This window comes from Oenanthe melanoleuca, chromosome 3, assembly GCF_029582105.1.
Source record: "Oenanthe melanoleuca isolate GR-GAL-2019-014 chromosome 3, OMel1.0, whole genome shotgun sequence".
NCBI lineage: Eukaryota > Metazoa > Chordata > Aves > Passeriformes > Muscicapidae > Oenanthe > Oenanthe melanoleuca.
Window position 1 is genome coordinate 99,011,229 of NC_079336.1, and position 22,735 is coordinate 99,033,963.

The window sequence follows — 22,735 nt, forward strand, 5'->3', positions numbered from 1 at the left end:
CCCGGTGCGGCCCCGCCCCGTGACGCCGGTTGCCATAGCGGCCGCGCCGCCGGCCATGGCGGCCGAGGAGGAGGACGACGTGGAGTGGGTGGTGGACACCATCGCCGGCTTCCTGCGGGGGCCCGCCTGGTCCATCCCCATCCTGGAGTTCATGGAGCACAACTGCGAGGGTGAGCGGGGGAGCCGGGCCGGGCCGGGCAGGGCGGGTGTTCCCAGGCCGGGCCTGTCCCGGTGCGCGGTGTCCCCGCGGCTGTGAGGGAGCGCGCCCCCGGCCGTGAGGGAGCGCGCCCCCGGCCGTGAGGGAGCGCGTACCCGGCCGTGGGGGAGCGCGTACCTGGCCGTGGGGGAGCGCGTACCCGGCCGTGAGGCAGCGCGCCCCCGGCCGTGGGGGAGCGCGCCCCCGGCCGTGAGGGCCCGCGGCGCTCCCCGGGCGAGCCGTGCCTCAGGACTTGCATCCTGGCACCCGTTTGCATCCATTCGCTCGCCTGGGATTATGGCTTACGGCTGACACCGGCCGAGCGCCGCGGACCCCGGCACGGCCTCCAAAGCTCTGCCAGAGCCGCGAGTTTTCCTTAGGAAACTGGTCTGGCCAATGCGACAGAGGAGGAGGAGGCCCGAAGTTAAATTCCTGCTGTTATGTGAATGTTGTCAGTTAAGAGGTGAAAACCCTGAGTTTTAGTACCTCGCAAAAATGATAGCACTAGCAGTGGCTGCTGCAATGTTTTGTAGGTGATCCTGTGTATGAGTTTAGCTCGGAAGTAACTCCAGTTAAAACTTCCACTTCTTCCTTCGTTTTGTTGAGACAATCAAGGCAAAATTTGGGGAGCAGCCTGGGTAAAATGGAAGTACAGGTGAGGGGGGCAGGATTGCCCTGCAGCCAGGGGAGACCTGTGCAGGTTTGTATCTGCAGAGAGGGAAGGAGGAAAAAAGACTTTCTGGTGTAGAGATTGGCCTAAATTACATCTGCTGCTTACAGAACAACTTCAGCCGCCAAAAAACACCTGGATCCTTACAGTGTAAAAAAGTAATGGCAACGTGGGCAAGTCTGAAAGGAGGGCCTAAGCCCTTTGGAAAAACAAAGGCAGCTTTTGTTTGTGATTCTTGGAAAAAAAAATTGCTTCTCAGTTTCTCATCGTTTCTACCCCCCCAAACTTTGCATGAGGCACATGAGTCTGTATACCTTTCCCTCTTAAAGCTGGGAAAAGAGGAAGAAGGGAAAGCTGCTGGAGCCTTCCCAGCTAGGAAGGGTTAGAGAAAGCTAGGCTGGAAGTTTTCTCCTGGGAAGGCTGCCTGAACTTGGGCTGGGCCATTCTGGTTGCCATGCAAAGGGGGCTGGGTTTAGCTATCGAGGGAATTGATTTATCCCTCTCAGGAGCAATGATCCCTTCTCCTGAGAAGGTTGAGGGGAATTTACTGACAGTAAGCAGATTTGTGGAACCGCTGTAAATTTCCACCTTGTGTAAGGCAGGCACTGCTGTGCTGATCCCATTGCTGGGTTTGTACTGACACACTTTGTCAGACAGAATCCTCTGCTTTCCCAAAACATTTAATCTAATCTGGACAAGCAAGTTAGCAAGTCTCTGATTAACTGACAATAATTTGTGATTCCTCAAAAATACAGTTTGGATTTTGGTAATTGGTATGTGAGGAATTTATTTTAGAACTGTAGTTACTTAGGCCAAGTCCTTGTGCTTCAGCTTGTAAACTTATGGTTTTTTGTCTGTTACGGTGTTTGCTTTCTCTCCCTCTTGCTGGGAACTTGATTAATTTTTTCTAGTTTGATTACTTTCCTTTTACATCAAGCTGAAGTTAAATAGGCAGATGTTTATCATCCCATTTGAGGGGTCCTATCCAAGATTTTCAGTTTTAAGGAAGATAATGAGTGTCCCCTGGCTTGTCTTCATGCTGTGGTTCTTCAGATCTTTTTTCCTGTTGGGTGCCAAAGCCTTAAGGAATAATGACTACGTGATTCAGGAGCCCTGACTCAAGGGAATCCAAGGTCTCTGTTCCAAGGCCTCCTTAAAGCCACTTAGCTGAGAGGAGATGCTGACTGCAGCTTGCTTTACTTGGCACTGAACCTCATCCTGTTGTGTCCTGAGCCTGCTGTGTGCCAGCTTGTCACCCAGGGGTGACACAGGAATGGGAGGTGGGGAAAAAGAGAAGCCAAGGTGGAAGTTTGGGTGTGCAGGAGCTGGGAGGGATCCCCAGGCAGGAGGAGACAACTCAGCCCCCCCTGAGTTTGGTAACAAGGTGGTTGCCATAGAACTGATACCTGTAACACCTTCCCTGCCATTTGAATTTAATCCTAGAGATTTGATAAATATATTTGTATGTATATACTATTTGATATACAATCCTAGATGTATCCTAAAACCTTTTGTTTTAGTTTCTTCATTAAAAATTTTGCCTTGTGCAAAACCAACAAGCAATGTTGGCTTTCCAAATGATGATTCAAAAGCAGATTTTCCTCTGATTGGATTTCTGTCATTGCACTGCTGTGTTAGAAAGTGCTGCTGCTTTAGGAAGCATCCACACCATGTCCAGGTGTGCATGATGTGGCTCCAGGGCTGCCACAGCTGGGAAAAGATGTTGGATGCCTCCAAAAAGTGCCTCTGAATTTGTGTGAAGGTTCCACAGGCACCACCTCCACCAGAGATGCCACATGTACATGGAGAGTAAATCACACTCTTCACCAATTCAAGCACAATTCCCATTCTTCACATGACTTCAAAGGATGCTCCTGGGAGTGACTTGTCCAAGTGGCTAATCTTGAAGGGGATTGAGGCAGATTTGTTTCTAAGCCTCTTCTTTAATTGCCAGGTTTTACATTACCTCTCTCAGTTGCTGGTGTGAAAAAAAAATGTAAATTAAACCCCCCCTTAGTTTTCAATTCCTTTTATTTTCTGCTTCTTCCACATATTCTGCAGCATAGGGATCATGAGCTTGAGTAGTTCCAGTCAGGGATTTTCATAAGAATTTACATGAATATGATTAATGTGGCCTATAGTATAGGAATGTCCATTTTTCCTAAATCAGGATGGATATAATTAAAATATAACTTAACTGCACCATGTTTCCTCTTTGGGTTTATCTGGTTTTGCAGGCAGAGACTCATTTTCTTGCATCACTTTGGCTTCTCACTACATGAATGACATCTTTTAAAATATTGTTTAAGTCATTAATAAATACATTTTCCATGTAAATACATGGAGAGAGGAATTTCCTGCTTGCTGTGTCCTCTGCCACCATAGAACAATCTTACACAAGTTTTTAAATTAAAACTTACTTTTTAGTGAATATATCTGCTGAATCCTCAACTTCCTTACAACTCTTTTGTGAAGATACATTTCCCCAGTATTAAATTATACAGCTAATTACTTTCAATTATCAAAAGCACACATTTATTCTGAGTGTGTGGAAAAACACAGGACTTTTATAAATCATGGCCTGTATTTTCATTGATTAAATATATTACCCTATAAAGATTAATCTTGCTATTTAGGTTGTAAGTTAATTTGTGGTGGTTTGTACACTGACTGCAAAATGTTTCTTCTTCCCCCTCCTCAGTTTTTGATGATGAAGAGGAAAGCAAGTTGTCTTACACAGAAATTTATCAGGAGTACCAAGCTCTGGTGAGCATTATTCACACTTTGTGGTAAAGCTAAACAATTTAAAATGTTAAATGACTATTTAGATGAGCTTCTAATTGGGTTATTATTGTAATTTAGAATTTTTCCATGTTATTTAGAAATCCCATGAGTTGTAGTTATCATGTACATTTTTATGCCTGAAGATCACGTAGAGAGAAAAGAAACTGTGACACAGTCATAGCTCTTAGGCTGTTTTACATATTTTTCATTAAAATTAATGTATCCACTACCTTCAAGACTGTATCTATAAGCTTGATAATGTTATTTTCTGTCAAGTTAAAATGACAACCAGCAGGATGTCTGAGAACACTCACAGCTTGTATTTTGTTCACTAATGAGTCTGGGAAATATTTGGAATTATCTTTAAATTATCAGAAAAAAACTGCAGGACATTTTTGGAGTTTAAATATCTATGAAACATGACATGCAGCTTTCTAACACACTCTTTCTGTAATGAGGCTGGGGAATACATGATATTAAAAAGCTTTGATTGAATAAATACAAACCAACATTCATTTCTCCTCTGACCCTAAAGGCTTTCAGGCACAGACTGGCAAAAAGCCTTTTACTTACATCAAAAAGCTCTGAGGAATGTTAGCCAGGACTCTGGGAAAAAGATACACAAGTGAGAGTCCTGGAAACTGGAGAAGATATACAAAGGAGTAATCAAATTTAGGAATAACAAGGCTCATTTTGAACAGTTCATGAAAGCAAATAAAGCTTGACATCAGAAAAGTCAGTTGTGCTATTGTAGTGATTTTCCTTTGAGTTGACAAACCACAGCATCAGCAGAAAAGAATAGACAAGCATGACAAAAATTCCTATGATTCTCAGGGAAAAACCTTACAAGGTAAGGCTTGTATTTTCTTACAGGTGGAGAGATTACTAGAGGACTACCTTAAAGAAGTTGGAATTAATGAGGAGAAATTTCAAGAGGCTTTTTCTTCTCCTCTTGCAAAGACCCACACCTCCCAGGTATTTGCCTTCATTAGGGAATGTATGGATTTCATTCTTGGCTTAATGTTTTCCCTAACACAGCTGCCAGGAGATGGAACTTGGAAAAGTTTTCATGGTGAAACTGGAATTTTCTATTGAGCTGCAGCTGTAAACTTACACTGGGAAACTCAATTTTGTCATAACATTGCCATAATGTTACTGCAGGCATGTTGATCTAAAGACATAACCCACCAAGTTATTTTCCTGACCATGAGCTCTTCTTATATCTGGAAAAGCAGACAGATAGGAGAATGAAATATAACTATTAAAAACATGCTCCCCAGAACTGAAAAATCAAGCTAATTTCAAACAGACCAAGCTGATTAGGGTTTCTGTGGGGGTTTAATTTTGTGCATGTCTTTCCTCCCACAGGCCATCCTGCAAACAGTGTTGGCAGCAGAAGATTTTAGACTATTTAAAAAAATGATGGTACAGAAAAATATTGAAATGCAACTGCAAGCAATTCGAATCATCAAAGAGAGAAATGGTGAGGAATGATGAGCAGAGGGGTTCACTGCAGGTTTTTAGTGTTCTTTTGATGATGCTAAGCCATTCATAAATGAGAGTGGAATGCTGGTTCTGCTCCAGTCCAGGTTCCTGGGAAACATCCAGCTGATGTTACTGGGACAGGGGTTTCATTACCTAGTCCTTGGCTTGCACTCTCAGTGACAGCTGTCAGTACTTTAAAGTTAACAGAATTTGGTGTGAGTGTCTGCTGTGCTTGCTCTGCAATTCACACTGAAAAATCCACTTAGAAAGCACAAGTTAGTGCCTTCATCATGGAGAAAATAATCCACACCCAACTCTGCTGCTTCTGAAAGGATTTTAATCCCACTACTGTCTTCCATGTCCTTAGTTTTACTTTCATTTTATCTTCTTACTCTATGTGTGTTTTTCAGAGGATTATGTTTAAATGTCACCTTTCATATAACAGGTAAATTTGGGAGTGGTTCAGGTGGCCATGGCTGAATTGCAGCCTACAAGAAATGCCACATAATGGTCAATGCAGAGTTTGGCTTAACCTTTTTCATTGCAAGAAATCTTTGCCTTTTTCCTACCAGGATTTCAGGCCTTTTCCAGTAGGATCTAGGACCTTTGTGGAAACAGTTTTGGTTTTGTGAATGTGATTTTCTAGTGTTTGGATTTGTTGTTTTTTTTAATTTTCTTTTCTGCCAATTGGCACAAAATAGTTTTCCTTAGAATAATGCATAAATCTTGTTTTTTTCCAGGTATATTGCCTGAGTGTTTGACAGAGGGTTCTGATGTATTCACTGAAATTGAACAGGAAGAAATGAAAATACTCAGGGAGGTTCTAAGGTAAGAAATCAATCAGTCCCACTTTGTGCATTATTTTAAAACAGAAGTCTGTGGGATCTAACTCTTCCAGCCTTTTCCAGGGAACTGCCTTCATCATACAGGTACCAGGAATATTCTTTTCAAATCCCAGCTGAGAGAGAATGGGTGGTGCTGGGCCGTGGGTGTGCTCAGGAATATCAAAATAGTGAGTGAGAGCTGTTCTGTGATCTGAGATGTGTGAGACCTCTACAACTTGTGCAGATTCTTCCCCACCCCCAGTTGACAGACACATAAACAAAGAACAGCTAGTGAATCCATCCAGGTTTTATTAGATAATGCTGTTTTCTCTCTGGATTCTGGAAATGCTTCCCTTCCTGTCTTTAAATCAGCAAATGAAACAAAGGGATAGATAAGTCCTGGAAATTCTTACACAATTATTTTAGCACAAAGATAATTGGGAACAGTGGGTTCTTGTGTGTTTATCCCAATTATTTATTTCTATTAAGACTTAAATCATGGAAATATTTTGGATATTGACAAATTCACATTACCTTGTAATTGCTTTGATAAATCTCAAATACTTAAGCAGTGTTAAACTTCCTTGAAAATCACTGCCAGTAAAGGAGTTTTGAATATTTACTCATGTTTATTGTTACAGAAAATCTAAGGAAGAGTATGAAATAGAGCAAGAGAGAAAGAGGACTGAAGAAGTGAGTATCTTACCTTTGTAAGTTATGGGGATGGTTAAGAAATGCCCTGATTTTCTGTCCTGGCTGTGTGTTCCATCAGTTCAGTATCCCACAAGAAGCACATTCCCTGCTCAGCACCTGGATCTGAAATCCTGAAAAAAGGGTGTCAACCTTTCAGACCCAGAGAGCAGCTGGATTGCTGATATTGTCAGGATCAAAGAGCCTTCCAAGTGTAAGCTGCTGGGAGATGACAGCACTCATAATCCTGCAGGAATTACCCTCAGCATCACTTGATACACAGAGCAGCTACTCATTAAGTGTTCACAAGACAGAACTAATCACCAGCACCCAGAGATCCTCTCCAAGAGACCATCCTTGGTGTCCATCAGAGTAAACCACAGAGAAAGGAAACTGCATGTAAATGGGGCCTGGCCAAATAGTGGAGTCATGGCAATAAACCTCCCCTTGACTGGGAAAACAGGCAGGGTTACCCAAATTTCTATAGATCACCAAGAATATCAATATTCTTGATGAAGAAGCCAGATTGCAGAGCCCCCAGGCAAGTTCACCTGGCCAGAGAAGGTCATGGTGCTCAGTGATACATTTTTTGTTAAAAGAATGTTTTAACACAAAATAATTTCATATTTTAATGAGTGGTGTGGGGTTCTGACATGAATTACACGATTGATGATCAGCACAGACAATTTCTAGGCAGAAATTCTGAGAGAAGGGTTGGATTGTCTGTAGTGGAAACAATGCAGTTTTAACTGGAAGTCCTGCTGGGAGATTCCTTTGTGTGGACAGTTCAGTGCCTGAGCTCCAGTGCCAGGAAATGTAACACCTGGGTTTCTTTGTTTTCTAATTCAAGGCACGTGCTAAACTCAAAGCTCCAGATGTCAGCCACAGTTCTCCAGGAGATTCGAGAGAGGCTGGTGAAGTTAAGGAATCCACTGAGGGAGCTGAGCATTCTGAAGAAACTCCCAAATGCCCATTAGGTAATTTTAGGGGGAGTGCAGTGCTGAGTGGGCGACATGATGCTGGTTTTAAAGGATTCAAGATCCACTTGTATCAAGATTTTAAGAACTTGGCTGGATAAGGCTGTGAGTAAAGTGTATTTGCCCTGCAGGAATGCCTTCCAACATGGGGTGTTTTACTATTCCATGATGTTCTGTTCTGATTGATGATTTTTATCTGATGTATTTTTATTCTTCCTAATTGTTTTCTATGTAAAATTACTTAGAGGGATCTCATAAATCTACAAAAGAAGACCCCAAACCAGTTTGCCCAGTACAAAAAGGAGCTGAAAACTTACCCCAGCCCTCTTGCACCAAGGGGAAAGAAGACACTAAGAAAAGGTCTGCTGGGAAAGGTTCAGAGAACACAGTGCAAAAAGCTGGGGTGAAAGGACCTGTAAGTTAAAAACAAATAAGAAAAAAAAGCCAAACATAAAATACAAAAGGAGAGGATTACATGTAGAATATGTATTTTAAATAGCATTATATTTAAATACAGAATTTCTGTTATTGTAATCAGGTAGGTTTGGGTTATTTTGGGTTTTTTAAAACAAACCTGTAAAAACTCTTTCATATTATTCACAGTTTAATTAGCACAAAGTTCAGCTCATGATTTCTGTTTTCAGAGTAGAATTCAGCATTCAGTCCTTGGGTAATTTCTTAGGAGACAGCTCTGACTTGAAGCCTCAACTTTTTTTTCACCTGGTAATTTTGGAGGCAAATAGGATGTCAATGTGCTTTTTCTTGCACATTGAAACAAAAGAATTAATTTGAAAATTTTATTTTTTTTTCCCGCAGAGTTTATCAGAAGCTGAAAAGCAGCAGCTGAAGCAACGTGAGGATTACCTAAAGAAAAAACGAGACCTGCTGCTGGCTACAAAGAAAGAGTCAAAAAATAATGCACCAGCACCAAACACTGAGCAGAAAGAGGAGGAGTCCCCTCCCAAAGAGGTGAAGGATATAAACATAAAATTATATTTCATATAAACCCACCTGCTTTCAGTGCAGGTGTCCATGTGGCTGCTGAATAGTGGGAATGGGTTAAAAAGAACAAGGGGGGAAAATATTTCCAAGTTACTGGTTTTGCAGAAGCTTTGGGCTGGGAGTTCCAGTGATGAACTTGGCATTGGTTGGGTTGGCTTCAGCATCATCAAACCCTCTGATTAACTGCAGTTGCACCCCTCTGCTCCATGCAGTGGGTGCTCAGTGCAGTGTTGTTCTGCCTGTTTTCAGGAAGTGTCAGAAGAGAAGCAGAGGCTGCTGCAGAAGAGGAAGATGCTTGCAGAAAAGCTGAAAGAAGAAGTCATTAACAAGCGGTAGTTTGAAGAGGCTCACTGCTGACCCCAAGAACAGAGGGATGTTTTAGAGTAAGTTCTCAGTAAGTGCAGGGATTTCCAACCTTGCCCTGGGCTTTAGAGAACTTCCAGCCAAGCAGCTCAGTTCCTGCTAACTCCCTATTGCAAATGCCACTGAACACTCCATGGACACTGGTTTTGCAGAGTGCTGGAAATTCCCTGGCTCTGTCCCACTGCAGGGCACAGTCCTGCTCCAGCCCTGAGCCTGCAGAGCAGAGGAGCCATGGAGAGCTGGGAAGGGAATCCCTGTGGCAACAGCTCCCAGCCCAGCACTTGAACTTCTTCGTTGGAACAGTGCACAACTTGGTTCCTTTCATTAGCCCATTGCAAACACATGGCTCTTTTCCAGCTGTGCAGTGCAATAAAGTCTGGTTTCACAAGGAAGTGCACCCTCAACCACCTCATTTGTGAAAAGCCAATGTACCTTGGGAGTGAAGACATTCACAAATTAACTCCAGGTGACAGTGCCCAGGTCCCAGTTTGCAATAAATGCAGCTTTAAATAACAGGAGTTGCTTTAGTGCAAAGCTGAGGCTGTTCCCAGCAATTCACTGCCACAGCAGCAGAAAGCAGTTCAAGTCCTTTGCTGGTTTGGCTGTGACCAATTTGAGGAGAAAGAGGTTGCCCTGTGCCCAGGGCATCACCTCACTGCCACAGCAACTCCCAGGAAAAGACACAAACCCACCCATTCGAGTTCCATGGAATTTTTATTAAAATAGCATTTATAACTGGTACACGTTGGCAGATGTCCTGTTTTCCCCAGAGGAGTGGCAGTGGAAGGGCCCAGGCAGGGAACAAACACAGCTGCCCTCGAGGGCAGACAGGGAACCAGCACCCAGGGGTGACAGCCCCAGGGAGAAGCCAGAGAGTGCTGGGTGTCACCTTCTGCCAGCATTGCAGGCTGGTGTTGAACAGATCTGCTGCCACTTCACCCAGTCCTTTCCTAGGAACCATCAAACTGATGACATTCTGGCTTTGCTGTGAAACAAGCTGCTGTTGGAGTGTGTTTTTAGAGCTCCAGCCATACTGCAGCAGGTGGTGTGGTGAGCAGGGCAAGGACTGGCACGGCTCAGGAGTCCCTGGAGAACGTGGGAGGCTGTTGAGAATGAGGAATGCAGGTCCACACTCCAGGTGCTGCCACTTCTCAGGTGAGTGAAGGCACTTCCCAGGCACCTGCTGCTCTCATGGCCTGTGAATCTTTGGTGATGGAGACAAAGAGCCACTGGGAAGCACAGCAGCTCAGGAGTGAGCTCACAAGGGTGGTGCTGCAGCTTCTCGTCCCTGGCAAACAGTTCCTTGGCTCTGGAGCTGTTCCCTCAGTCCTGTGCTGGGTGACCTCTGTCCCCAGGGCCATCAGAGCACCTGTGTCTTGCTTACACACCCTTCCCTCTGGGATTCCATCCCTGGAAACCTGCATGGATAACTAACCTTAAACAACATCCACAGTGAAAAGCCCGAGTTCACTTACCATGTGTAACAAACCAAACAAAAGCAATAATTATGGAATTACAGGGTCACATTTTAATTCCTGAATTTTACAGTTCAGCATTAATATCACCACATGTATACAAATGGTGTAAAACAAGTACAGTGGTATCTTTAATACAAAATAAACTTCTGTTTTATGGAAAAAACTATACTTCATATCTACACAGACAGCCCATCTTTTTCCAAACAAGAGCTAAAATTAAAACTAACTACAAAAATCTCCAAAACAGAGAAACTGCTTCAGTTTAAACTATTCCAGGAGAAATGGACCCATAACACATATTACAAGAGTGATCTATGTGGTGGATTGCAGCTGGTTCCATCTTGAACATCTCTGACACAGTCGCTGGGAAATCTCCTCTCACTGAGTTATGATCTCAGATCACATATGGGCAAACTAACATTGAAATATTTACAGTTCATGTGCTGCTCTTGGAAAGAAAACCTGGACTGTTTGCCACCTTGCCATGAGCTCCCCTATTCCTGTCACAGCTCGCTCACCTATGTGGAATGTGCTCTTGTGTTTTAAAAAGCAGCTTTGTCCCACCCCCAGGTTCAGGTGCTCCCTGTGGATTCTGCCTCCAAGCCCTCAAGGTGTTCTCTGGGTCCAAAGTGACTTTGGTGTTAAATGCTGCTCAGCCCATCACCATTCCCACCTCAACCCTGCAATTTCAGCTCCCAAACAGGGAGGCAGCCCTTGGAACACCATTGGAATCCGGGCTCTTCCCAAGCTGGAGCCAGCAGCTGAGGGATGTCCCCACCATGACACAAGCAGCTCCTGGGAAGCCACTGCTCCTTGGCATAGCTATCTCTGGACGTCTAACTGACAAAACAAGCAAAACTTTCCATTTTGAATCCAGCTTCCATTCTCTCCTCTTGGAAAATACAAATTAAAACTTCTTTGAACTGTTTTAAACAACTCAACATGCACTATAACTGCAGTGCCCCCTCCCTCCAACCATGAGAAATGCAGTTTAGTTGGTAATAAATGGTCCCAAAATATGGATTGTTCTTATGCAAACGGAGTTAGTTTTCCCTTAAAACTTTTTTAAAAGAGGCATTGCTAAAAGAACACAACTGACAGCACCATTACAAAATTAAGATTACTGGGTTCAAAATTTAAGCTTGATTTTTTTTCCTAGTTCTGTTAAACACTGGGGAAACCCTGCAATATTTTATAAAAGTGTTACCATACCTTTCCCTCCCCCTTTCCCTCCCGACACCTGAGACTTTCCTTGCTGAGAAGCCATCATCCAGGTTCTGAGAATACTAACCCACCTTTTTTTTTACATTTTTCTTTTTTTTGACAGCCTGAATGGCAGACTCCTTACCTTCTAGAAAGACATTAAGTTCCTTGGAAGCTTGTGTTTACAGAACTAACCCTTTCTAGCTGATACACCGAGTTTCTTTTGCTACTCCTTGTATTATCTTATATACTCATGGGAGAAAGCTTTCTGAATCAGATCCTTTTTAGCTCTTAAAACAGTTGCAGCATTTGAAACCCCATAATAAAAGTTCTTATTCCAAACTTTTGGTTTCTTTTATGAACCCAGACGAGGTCTTTTCCTTGGAGATGTCTCCTCCTCTTCATCATCATCTTCATCATCAGGATAATCCACTAGCCCAACTAGACTTCCCTGCAAATCAGAAAAAAGGAAATTTTTATATTGAAGTGCCTAGAAAGGTGCAAATTTTGAACAATGCCCTGGACAGTTTGGCTGGAGGTTCACTTGGCATTCCAAGTTCCATTTTTCTGGAAAATGGGTTTGAACCTCAAGCTGCAAAGTGTCCTGGAGCTCTCTCACTCCTCTGGGTCTGGACTGAGAATTGTTTAAAAACCACTTTCAGCCCAGCAGGACAGATGAACTCTAGTGTGCAGGCTGCCATCCCACTGACTGCTCAGCTCAGTGGCTGAGGATTCCAACAATGCATGGCTGAGTCAGGCACCACAGAGGGGTCACTCACTGCGTTTGTCTCTGCAGTAATTCCCAGCCAATGGGGCTCTAACAGAGTTCCCAAAACCCCAATTTGCTTTGTACATCAGATACACAGAGCAGAAAAAAAAAAGCAGCAGCAGTGAAGTGATGCAGAGGATGTGGAATGAGACTGTGCCCACGAGATTCCAGCAGAGTCCAGCCCCACTGAGACCTTCCCCAGGGAGTGAGGGATTCCCTGCAGGGCTGAGGGTGAATTCCCCCAGCCCAGCCCCACTCAGAGCAGTCAGGGATTCCCTGCAGGGCTCAGGGTGAATTCCCCAGCCCAGCCCCACTCAGAGCAGTCAGGGATTCCCTGCAGGGCTCAGGGTGAGTTTCCCCAGCCCAGCCCCACTCAGAGCAGTCAGGGATTCCCTGAGGGGCTCAGGGTGAATTCCCCAGCCCAGCCCCACTTAGAGCAGTGAGGGATTCCCCGGGGGGCTCACGTGAATTCCCCAGCCCAGCCCCACTCAGAGCAGTGAGGGATTGATTCCCCTGCAGGGCTCAGGGTGAGTTTCCCCAGCCCAGCCCCACTCAGAGCAGTCAGGGATTCCCTGAGGGGCTCAGGGTGAATTCCCCCAGCTCAGCCCCACTCAGAGCAGTCAGGGATTGATTCCCCTGCAGGGCTCAGGGTGAATTCCCCAGCCCAGCCCCACTCAGAGCAGTGAGGGATTCCCCGGGGGGCTCAGGGTGAGTTTCCCCAGCCCAGCCCTGCTGCCCACAGCTGTGTGTGTGTGCTCCCCTGTGCAGGACAGCCCCCCCAGCTCTCCCACCTTGGGGGCCGGCAGTGCTGGGCTCAGGGCCGTGCTCTTGGAGGAGGAGCCGTTGGAGCTCGCTGGTGATGTCTGAGCTGCCACAGATTTGCTGTTTGCACCGTTCGCACCGTTGGCTGCGCTGGCTGAGTGGGAAAAAGTGAATTTGAATCCCCCAGCTGAAGTCCTTTTTGGAAGATTCTCTTTGTCTTCACTCTCCTTAGCTGAGGGACAAACATTGTCACACTTAGGTATCAGCTGCACAGCAAGGAGTACAATCCACATCACAGTGCAATCGCAGGGCCAGAGCCAGCAGGTATTGTGGTTCCAATTCTGCTGCAATTCTCAGTTCCCCAACCAAGCCCATCCTGAGCCCAGCAGCAAACTGAGCAGGGCCTGGATGCTGAGGGCACGGGGACACGGCTCACCTGGAGCACACAGGCACACTCAAAGTCCTGCTTTTGAACAGCACTTAAACCAGATGCAGTTTAACTCGTTACTTTAATCCTAAACTGGCTTGCAAAGACACTCATGGATCTCATGACTCAATTACATGGAATACCCTGTACTGCTGCTGAAGGCACAGAGCACAAACCACAGGTTAGTTTAGCTGAGACTCCACGTATCTGCCATGGAGCACTTCCAGTGCCAACAAGCTCAAACGGAGTAAATACCTTTTTTAGTTTCCATAAATTTCTCATAGCTATCAGGAAAATCATCCTCCTGTTTTGACTTCTCAACTGGAGGTACAACAGCTTCGCCTTCTTCCTCTTCATCTTCATTGAACCACATCTCTTCATCCTCCTCCAAGGCTCTGGCATCCCTGCGGAATCTATTGCTACGCAATATGGATGGGACACTGTAAGAGACACACACAGGGATTCCAGCTCGGCTGCTGCTTCAGGATCAGAAACTCCTTCCAGAGCTCTAGAGGGAATTCAGGCAATGCAGCTCCAGCTCCAGCCCTGGCTCTGCCCTCACCCCAAGACTCACCCACACCCCAGCTGATGATGAGCCAGACTGAACCCCAAATCAGAGTGACAGAGCATCGTTCTGCTCTTCTCAAGCTGAGAGCTTTCTGAACATGACATTTAGTCCACTGGCCAACATCAGCTCTACTACATGTGGCCACAAGGAAAGGCAGGTGGGGCTTTCCTCCAATCTGAGGAGTTTTCACCAAGAATGAAACCCAGCCCCAGTCCCATGGGGCTGCTGTCCTCTGGGAAGGAGAAAAGCAAGAGCAGCCCCTGGCAGGCTCAGAGCACACAAACTGGGCCCTACCTGTTCAGCTTCTGGCTTTGTCGGTCCTTCTCCTGCTCATATTTTGTCTTCAGTCCCTTGAATGTTTGAACATACTCAATAGATTCAAGTGCATTGTAGAAGTTTTCAACTATGTGTGCAATAAGGGACTTAATATCTTCCTGCAAAACAAAACAGGGTTTCAGCCTCAAATGGGCACAGGCAGAAGTTCAGAAAGCTTTTGAGTTTAGTTTGGAAAGTAACTGATTTCTTGCCTAGAGCTAAAGCATTACTGTACAATATTATACAAATGGTGAAGTATGAAATCAGATTTATCCCTAATAAAAGAGATGAGATCGAGAAATAATTATTAGGCTTCCCATAGAAACAGACAATGGACCCAGCAGTGTGCCAATTGTATTTGTCATACTTCTGTCAAACAAAGATCTTTTATGTAGCAACTGCAGCAGCTCATGTAGAACTTTTTGGTCAGTTCCCCTCTACCAAGTCTCTCCCTACGTCAGGCAAATCCTACAATTCCTAATATTGCTGGAAAAGACAGCAGCTACCATATCCTACAACTAAAAGCCCCCCTTCCCTTTCCCAGACCACAGAGATTCCCACACACGAAGGCCCTGGAGCAGCTCAGGAGCTGCTGGAATTCCTTTCTCCAAGGAGCTGGGTGCTGCTGAGGAGCTGCAGCTGCACTCACCACTCTGATGAACTCAAAGAGCTCGATCACAGCAGAGTTGAGCAGGTTGTAGCGAGTGCCATTGTCCAGCAGGGCGTTGATGACTGGCTCAAAGAGGTTCCCCTTGGTGATGTAGCGGTTATAAAACTCGTCCTTCAGCCCAATGATCCTCCTCATAAAGCGAAGAGCACCTGTGGGCACAACAATTCAAGAGTTAATAGTCACAGCTGAAACCCTGGTGTCACCCAGAGGAAGGTGCACCCCCAAACCCAGAGCATTCCCACACCTCCACAGTCATTAACACAAATTCCAAGCTCAACCCTCCACACGCTGCACACCACGCCCGGAGGAAGGAAATCACAACAGCTCCATACTCACACAAGGCCAGAAAGGTGTGTTTTGAATTCATCAAGACCAGCACTCTTCTTAGCAAATCTTTGTTCATAATGTAATTCTTGATGTGATATGTGTGGTGTTCCACACAAAAAGTAAGCAGCTCCAAAATTAAGGCAAGTAGTTGTGCTGTTTGGTAATTATCTGCAAGAAAAATCAACAATTTAAACTTCCAGTAGCAAGACTGACTAGAGAAAAAAAAAACCCTACTAAAAAAACATTAAAATGTTCCTTCAGCTTCTGGTCATCTCAAGAAAAGCCCCTGCATCTATTTCAGTAAAAAGTATTAAAGAAAATATAGGCACAACTGCCTTTTTTTTTTCCTTTTTAAATAGAATACCATACACAATACTCCAAGTCAATTCAGACTTACCAGGACAAATTGTATTACTCTTAGTGGATCCAACTACTGCATCTGATAAAGTGAAAATAAAAACAAAAATCAGAAGAAGGTTTTCAAAGTACTGTCAAGATTTAAAAGATAGGGATAAACAATAAATTCTAGATTTTTCATCAAATCAAACATTTGTGAGCTACAGGGACATTAACACACAGCAAGAAGGTAGTCAGGTGAGATTTCTGTATTTAATTTACCTTATAAAGTTTTAAATCCATCTAGGTGAAAATGTATAACCTAAAACTTAGGAATATGATATAGAACAAAAGCACCAATCCTAAATTTTTCAAACAATGCATTCAAATGAGTACTACAGATATTTTACAAGTTTTATTTTTGTATAAAATAAAACCTTTATTTTACTCAACATTTGAGACCTACAGGCTTTACAGGAACTATTTTTAAAATGCAATTAACAAGTGTATATTAGCATGATTAACATAAAGGAAGTGCATCTTCCATAAAGCACAGCACAAAGCTCCAGCAGCACCCAGAGCTGCAGGAAGAGCTGAGAGCCCTGTCCTGGGGAAGCAGCACTTTTCCACAAGCACATTCCCAGCTGATCCCTGGATCAGCACAGGCCTGAGAGGAGGAGAAAGGAAATGGAAATATTCAGTACCTTTTTCACATTTATCTTCTGATGTGTTGGCCAGAAGCGGAGCAGTGAGAACGTGCATACAATGGTTGTAGAAGAAATTGAGAAATTCACTCTTTTCTGTTTTCTGAAACAAAAATAACTTGATTAAACACTGGGATTTCTACACAGGCTTTTAAATAATAAAGAACAATAACATAGGAAACAGCCCCCACAGAATTCTACTGGCTCCTTCAGGTCTGCCTGTATATTTGCTGGGCCTGCAGGACAGTCTTTGCTCAAGGAAAATTGGTTTTTGCATTTTGGGACAACTAACCAAGCTCACCATCACCAAAAAATCCCCACCATGCAAGCATCTACTGAAAAAACATCAACAGCTCAAAGTCTGACAAAACTTTTTTAATAAACACCTGCACAATGCCCCAAAATGGAAACGCTCAGCTTATTTTTGGCTTGTTTAAACTGATTATCAGAGCAAATAGAGAATGTCATGTTTGCAGCTCTGCTGAGGGAGTGCAGGACCTGTACCCCACACCTCCTTACATTGGCTGTGGCCAGCATGTTCTCTGGGTCAATCAGAGTCCTCAGCAGCCCCATGAGCTGAACAGCTCCCCCCAGCTCGGGATCCGTGTCGCAGATCATCTGCTCAATCACCACATTGATGAGGAGGATGTCCTGCAGGAAAATCCCAAACAAACACACCACCCAACAATCAGACAATTTCAAGTGCAGAAGGTAATTTCCATAGTCTCTGTATCCTCTGTAATTTTTCCAAGACAAATTTTAATGAAACTGAAGAATTGAGAGCTGCATTTGGATACAGAAATTCTGGCAAGTGCACCCCTCCACACCTACAACCCTTGTTAGTCAGATTTCCAAAACTGTCAGCTCATACACCAACAGGCTCAGAAATGTTTGTGTATTAAATCCACTTTTTCCTGTATTTCTAGAGGTTTTTTTTGCTGCTTTGTTTGTATCTTGCTTGCCCAAAGATTGGCACACTCAGCAAACTGCAAACCACTGTGACTTACATCATCACTCTGCTGGGCCTCTTGCATCACAAATTCTCGGACCATGGATGGGCTAAATTCTACTAGATAAGAAAATATATCTGTAGCAGCAGATCTAACTTGCAGATCATCCATTCCCTAATGAAGAGAGAAATTGATTAGCAAGAACAAATTAAGTTGGTATTTTTTATCAAGTAAAGCTACAAACCATAGGTAGCTTTAAGTTCTGAGAATGTCTCATTGCAAGAGTTTCTATGAGAAACACAGTAACAGGGTTACAGAAAAACAACAATAAACCAGCAAAATCAATTGCAATGCTCAGGCAGCAACAGCTGCTCACAGAGGAGTGAAAGAAATTCCATTTTCCCACTGCTGATTAGGACAGATTACTCTGCTAACGACAGGATTACGGGATCTTTTGGGAGGAACCAGCCAACAGTTCAAGATTATCTAAAAATACTTCTCTGGCCCTGGGCCAGCAACCACAACAACAATCCAGCTGCCACTGCACAGAGAGCCTCTGCCAGTTTTGCCAGCCCCGTGTCCCAAGGCCTGTGCTGCCCACGGGCTCACACAGAGTCACAATGCCCAGAGCACGGGGTCAGGCTCCTCTCAGCTCCCACTGCCAGCACAGCCAGACTGACACACAGGGGCTCAGCAGGGCCAAACCTGCTTCAGTGGCTGTGCCTCTTCTCCCTGCCTTAAAATCACCTCGAGGTTTCACTCACCATTACAATTTCAAGAGCAGGAAGAATTCCCAGCTTTGCCAAAGTTTTGAAAAACGCATCTCTGTTCTGAGGTTGTAACGTCTGAGAAAAGGCGCAGAATTCCTTGAAGAAGTTCACCTGGTGCACAGGAAAAAAGAATGACAGGTGTGGGTCAGAAAAAAACTCTCTGAAGTTAGAGGTTGTGCAGAGTTTGTGTGCTGGCTGAATCTACAGAAATGCCTCAGTGAGTGCAGAAGCTTCCCTGTTTCTTCTCCATCCCTCACTTACCAGTTCACACCGTTTGTCGTCGTCTGTAGCTTCGTCGGTCAACTGTGCAAAAACCTCTGATAAAAACTTCTCGTCCTCCTGTGCAACACACAAAAGGAACACACCTTACACAGAGCCTCTGGAAAACAACTTCATCCTTACAGGATCCAGCCCTGCAGAAATTCCAGCTCTGCATCCAGTTCATCCCAAGGAAGACAAGTGCCAGAGCACACATCCAGCAGGATCTTTCCCAGGGCACTGTTTCAGCATTCCCTCTGAGCAGCAGCAGCAGCTCCAGGAGAGCAGAGCCAGGTGAAGCTGAGCTCACTGATGGTCCCTAAAACTACAACTACAAAGTGCCAAGGAACAACTGTGCAGCCATGACCCCATTACCTTACTCACAACAAAACCTCTCCCACTTGTACATGCTCTGCTCTGCCAAGCTGGGAAACTTCATGTGCTACTGCTGGTTTTTCATATTCACATCCTCTGTTACCAAGAGATATTTAGGTATATACAGGACAACATCTCACTCCTTGCAAAGCATTCCAGTCACCCCATAAGATGAAGAGGTACCCAAAAATCAGGGTGAATATCAGCATCTCTCAAGGGTTTGGGCACTTCCTGCCCTGTGATTATTCTGATTATTATTATTATTATTATTATTATTATTATTATTATTGTTATTGAAAACAGTGTTGGCAATCTCTCAAACTCAAATGTTTCTGTTACCTTTTAAAAACAATGTAAATCTGACAGCAAACAGTAACATGCTACAGCTTTACAAAATTCTGCATTACTGTACCAATTCAACTCAATCAATTTGTGCATTGAACAAAAACAAACAGAACAGCAGCATTCCAATAATACATGAACTTTGCATTGCATGACAGAGTGTGCTTACCTCTCTATTTTGCTGAGTGCTGTCACTAAAATCTCTGTGCTTTATTAAAGTAAATTAATACAGAGTTTTTAGAGTCACAGCAATGCCAGCCAAAGACTGGCAAATGTTTTCCTGACAATTTTAAGATGTGGGGATAGAAGTGCTTTACAAACAAAGGATACCTGGAACCAATATCACAGGGAGTGCAACACACACAGATTTAACAGTTTATTTTAAGCTTTGCTGGCTTAAACAGCTTAATTAAGCCTGTTACAAATAAAACCCAAACCAAACTACAGTCAAAGGCAGACAGAGTAGAAAAGCCCTGCTGCAGAACACCTGAGCACAGAAACATCTGCTTGTCTGAGGCTGCTGCTCAGCCCAGGAATGTGTCCTGGAGCAGGGGATGGATGGATGGAGGCTCCTTGCAGCAGCACTGGGATCTAGGGCTCCATGGCACGTAGGAAGGAGCTTTGCAAACACAATCTGCTGCTCCTCTAAACTGCCTCCTCCCAGGGAGCTTTGCCAGTGTATTTAGGGTAACAGGACGTCCCATGTGCTCCCCAAACCCAAAGGAGCTTTACAGTCCTTGTGCCCAACAAGCTGATTTACACCACAGCCTCTGAAAGCAGCCCTGGACCTGAGGTCCCCACTACCAGGGAATTTTCCTCAACATCTTTTCCACGTGTGCTTTCTTCTCAACCTGCAATTCTCAAGGACCAACATGATCTGTACATCACCACATTTCTCAGTTACAGACTTTAGAACAAGCAGGCAAACCTGTGTGCCACATACTCCACCTATGATGGCAAAGACAGCCATGGCAGAACCAGCAAGGAACTGTCAGAGGATTTCAGAACCTCCTGCAAGGAGCACTCGAGGTGACAGCAAATCAGAGTTCTCTGCTACTGCACAATTAAATACTCAGTGCTGTACAGCTTCAATGAAAAATAAACAACTCTATAGACTTAAAAATCTCTAAATGCCAACAGCACTGTGGCCTCAGGAGCATAATATTGAATTTATTTTTAGTTTTTGAAAATATATGCAACATAATTTAAAGGAGAATCTCCGTTTAACACAAAGCCATTCATTTTGCACAAGGGATTTAATTTTTTGTTTATTTCTGCTATTGAGCCACAAAGAAAACAGCAGAAAGAAGCCATATAGCATACTCATGCAATTCTCTAGTTTTATTTTCCAGTCCTCTATTGAACTCTACCATATTTCACCTATACCTGAACTCATCAGCATATGGATATTCTATGTCTCCAGTGCCCCTTTCTTTCCACCATTTTTACTCCCTTCCTCCTCTCCTCAACTCCTGGTGTTTCACAGAGGCTCTCCACACTCACTTCAAGAGGTCTGTGATGTGTCTATTTTTGTACACAGATAAACAGAACAAAGCCACTTGGGTACCCACAGGTTTGCACAACACAGCACCAGCTGAAAACCCCAAAATGTCATAAATTGACACAGCTCTTCACTGAGGCTCCTTCCAGGGTCCCAACCACCTTGGAGCCTCTTCTGACTACAAAGTGTGCAGGACAGCTTTTCATAAAGTGACAGCTTGGTTATTTATTAATTATTAGTTCTGGATATCAGCATGAAAAACCCAGCAACTAATTACTTCATCTTTAGGACAACAGGAACATTTGAAATTAGTACCATGATCCAACAGTAGTGGTTCTGAACATGCTCTTTTGAATCACAGAATTTGTTACATAAACAGCACAACGTCCCTAATACAGAATATAACAAGTTGTCTGTTCCCTGAATACCTACACAAACTTGACCAAAAATTGTATGTTGCTTGGGAATCAAGGAGAAAAATCTTCAGCTTTATGACCCATTAAAAAATATTAAAATACTCACCTGAAATGGACTTTTTCAAAATACTAAATCACAGCTATCAGAGAGCAGGGGAAGCATTCAAAACACTGTGCAAATGATGTGTGTGATTAACTGTAATCCATTCTGAAACTATAGCTACAGGTATATACACACAATCCATCTAGACCATATGAAAAACCACTTACCTGCAACATACTGACAATCTCAACTTTGTTGAAGAAAATAAAGGAAGTGAGGGTAGAAAGAAAATTCTCTTCAAAAACAGATGGTGTCGGCAAGATGATGTCCTGAATATACTGTACCCTGTAAGTCTGGTGGATTTTTTGCCTGAGTTCAGAGTCTGTAATAGGAATAACCTCCTTAAATTTTGCTGTTTTGGTCAAGAACTCCCTGTGCCGTTTTGGCTGAGCCAAAGAAGGATCATACTCGAGGCATCCAACCACATCCATAATACACTCATCAGAGAACATCACCTCAAACAGAGTTGCTTTGTTGAGGAACAAAATCCCTCTGATAATTTCATACAAATGATGCAAGCCTTCAGTGTTCTCTAAATTCTCACAGACTTGGAAAAGCTGCAGCAATTTTTTGATGTAGCCTTCATTCTCCAAGGCCAGAGCCAGCTTTTCCCTACGGATGGGTGAGGAAAGAACAGAGGTAACTAGGTCAGCAATCTCTTCAAGTTTGTTGAGTTCACAAGTAGGAAGGTCAATCAGAGGACTGGTTTCAGGCATCTCCTCTATGTGCTCCTCTTCTGACTCAATAAGGTCCTGTGTGACTTCCACTGAAGGATCCTTGCCCTGAACCTGAGGGAAGAGAGCACAGTTACTGCCTGATCCCAAAAAGTACCCAAAAGTGAGCAGGTCACTAACTGAAATAACACCAGGGTGTCCCCAGGCAGCTCTGGCTCCTCACAGCACATTTACAGTTCCACTGCACTCCACAAGCTGTTCCTGAGCCAACTGGGAGAGGGACAATTAAAACATGGAACTCTGGCAGTCCCTTTTTAATAAACAATCACACAAACAGCAATCCCCTCCCAAAACACCTGAGTCCCACCATTACAGTAATTTTTCAAAAGCCTGACATTCAATTAGGAAAAGAACAACTGCTGCTCTAAACAGGGGCAATTAAAAACCTTACACAGAAAAGAACAATGATTTGCTTACTTTACAAGCAGGTTTAGAAAGGATGCACAAATACATCAAGTCACACAAGATACTAAAATACCTGGGAAAACCAGCATGTTTCAATTTACTGTACCTGGCAGATTTTCTCCCAAATTTCATCACAGCCAGCTTTTTCTTGAAAACTCAGTGCTAAATCATAGTTCTCTGCTTCTGACCAAACAATCAGGGTGTCCTGTTTGAGGTAAAACCAAGAAAGTAATTGTTTCTGAAACAGCTCTGCACTGCATATTAATCTCTATTCCTTTACAGCCAATGTCTACAGAATAAATCATTTTAATTAAAGCTACACTTGTCAAAA

At 43.8% G+C, this 22,735-nt stretch overlaps 2 protein-coding genes across 3 annotated transcripts in view; one reads left to right on the forward strand and one right to left on the reverse strand.

Moving 5' to 3' along the window:
- CFAP36 (cilia and flagella associated protein 36) lies at positions 1–9,732 on the forward strand. Its single transcript, XM_056486355.1, has 10 exons — positions 1–170; positions 3,568–3,632; positions 4,524–4,625; positions 5,019–5,133; positions 5,876–5,963; positions 6,601–6,652; positions 7,500–7,626; positions 7,872–8,041; positions 8,443–8,595; positions 8,878–9,732. Exons 1-10 carry the CDS (start codon positions 56–58, stop codon positions 8,962–8,964), a joined length of 1,074 nt encoding a protein of 357 aa, XP_056342330.1. The 5' UTR covers positions 1–55; the 3' UTR covers positions 8,965–9,732.
- Positions 9,687–22,735, reverse strand: part of PPP4R3B (protein phosphatase 4 regulatory subunit 3B) — a 19,714-nt gene continuing 6,665 nt past the window's right edge. Inside the window, exons 3-16 of one of the 2 annotated variants that reach the window (XM_056486354.1) lie at positions 22,511–22,609; positions 21,433–22,053; positions 18,532–18,609; positions 18,265–18,381; positions 17,558–17,674; positions 17,070–17,201; positions 16,551–16,653; positions 15,908–15,949; positions 15,520–15,678; positions 15,163–15,332; positions 14,493–14,632; positions 13,886–14,070; positions 13,233–13,357; positions 9,687–12,123 (exon numbers count right to left, since the gene is read on the reverse strand). In XM_056486354.1, coding sequence (XP_056342329.1) covers positions 12,028–12,123; positions 13,233–13,357; positions 13,886–14,070; positions 14,493–14,632; positions 15,163–15,332; positions 15,520–15,678; positions 15,908–15,949; positions 16,551–16,653; positions 17,070–17,201; positions 17,558–17,674; positions 18,265–18,381; positions 18,532–18,609; positions 21,433–22,053; positions 22,511–22,609 — 2,184 coding nt within the window. In that variant the 3' untranslated portion in view covers positions 9,687–12,027. Of the gene's footprint in view, positions 12,124–13,232; positions 13,436–13,885; positions 14,071–14,492; positions 14,633–15,162; positions 15,333–15,519; positions 15,679–15,907; positions 15,950–16,550; positions 16,654–17,069; positions 17,202–17,557; positions 17,675–18,264; positions 18,382–18,531; positions 18,610–21,432; positions 22,054–22,510; positions 22,610–22,735 lie in introns of both variants that reach the window. The other variant, XM_056486353.1, reaches the window with a different exon arrangement.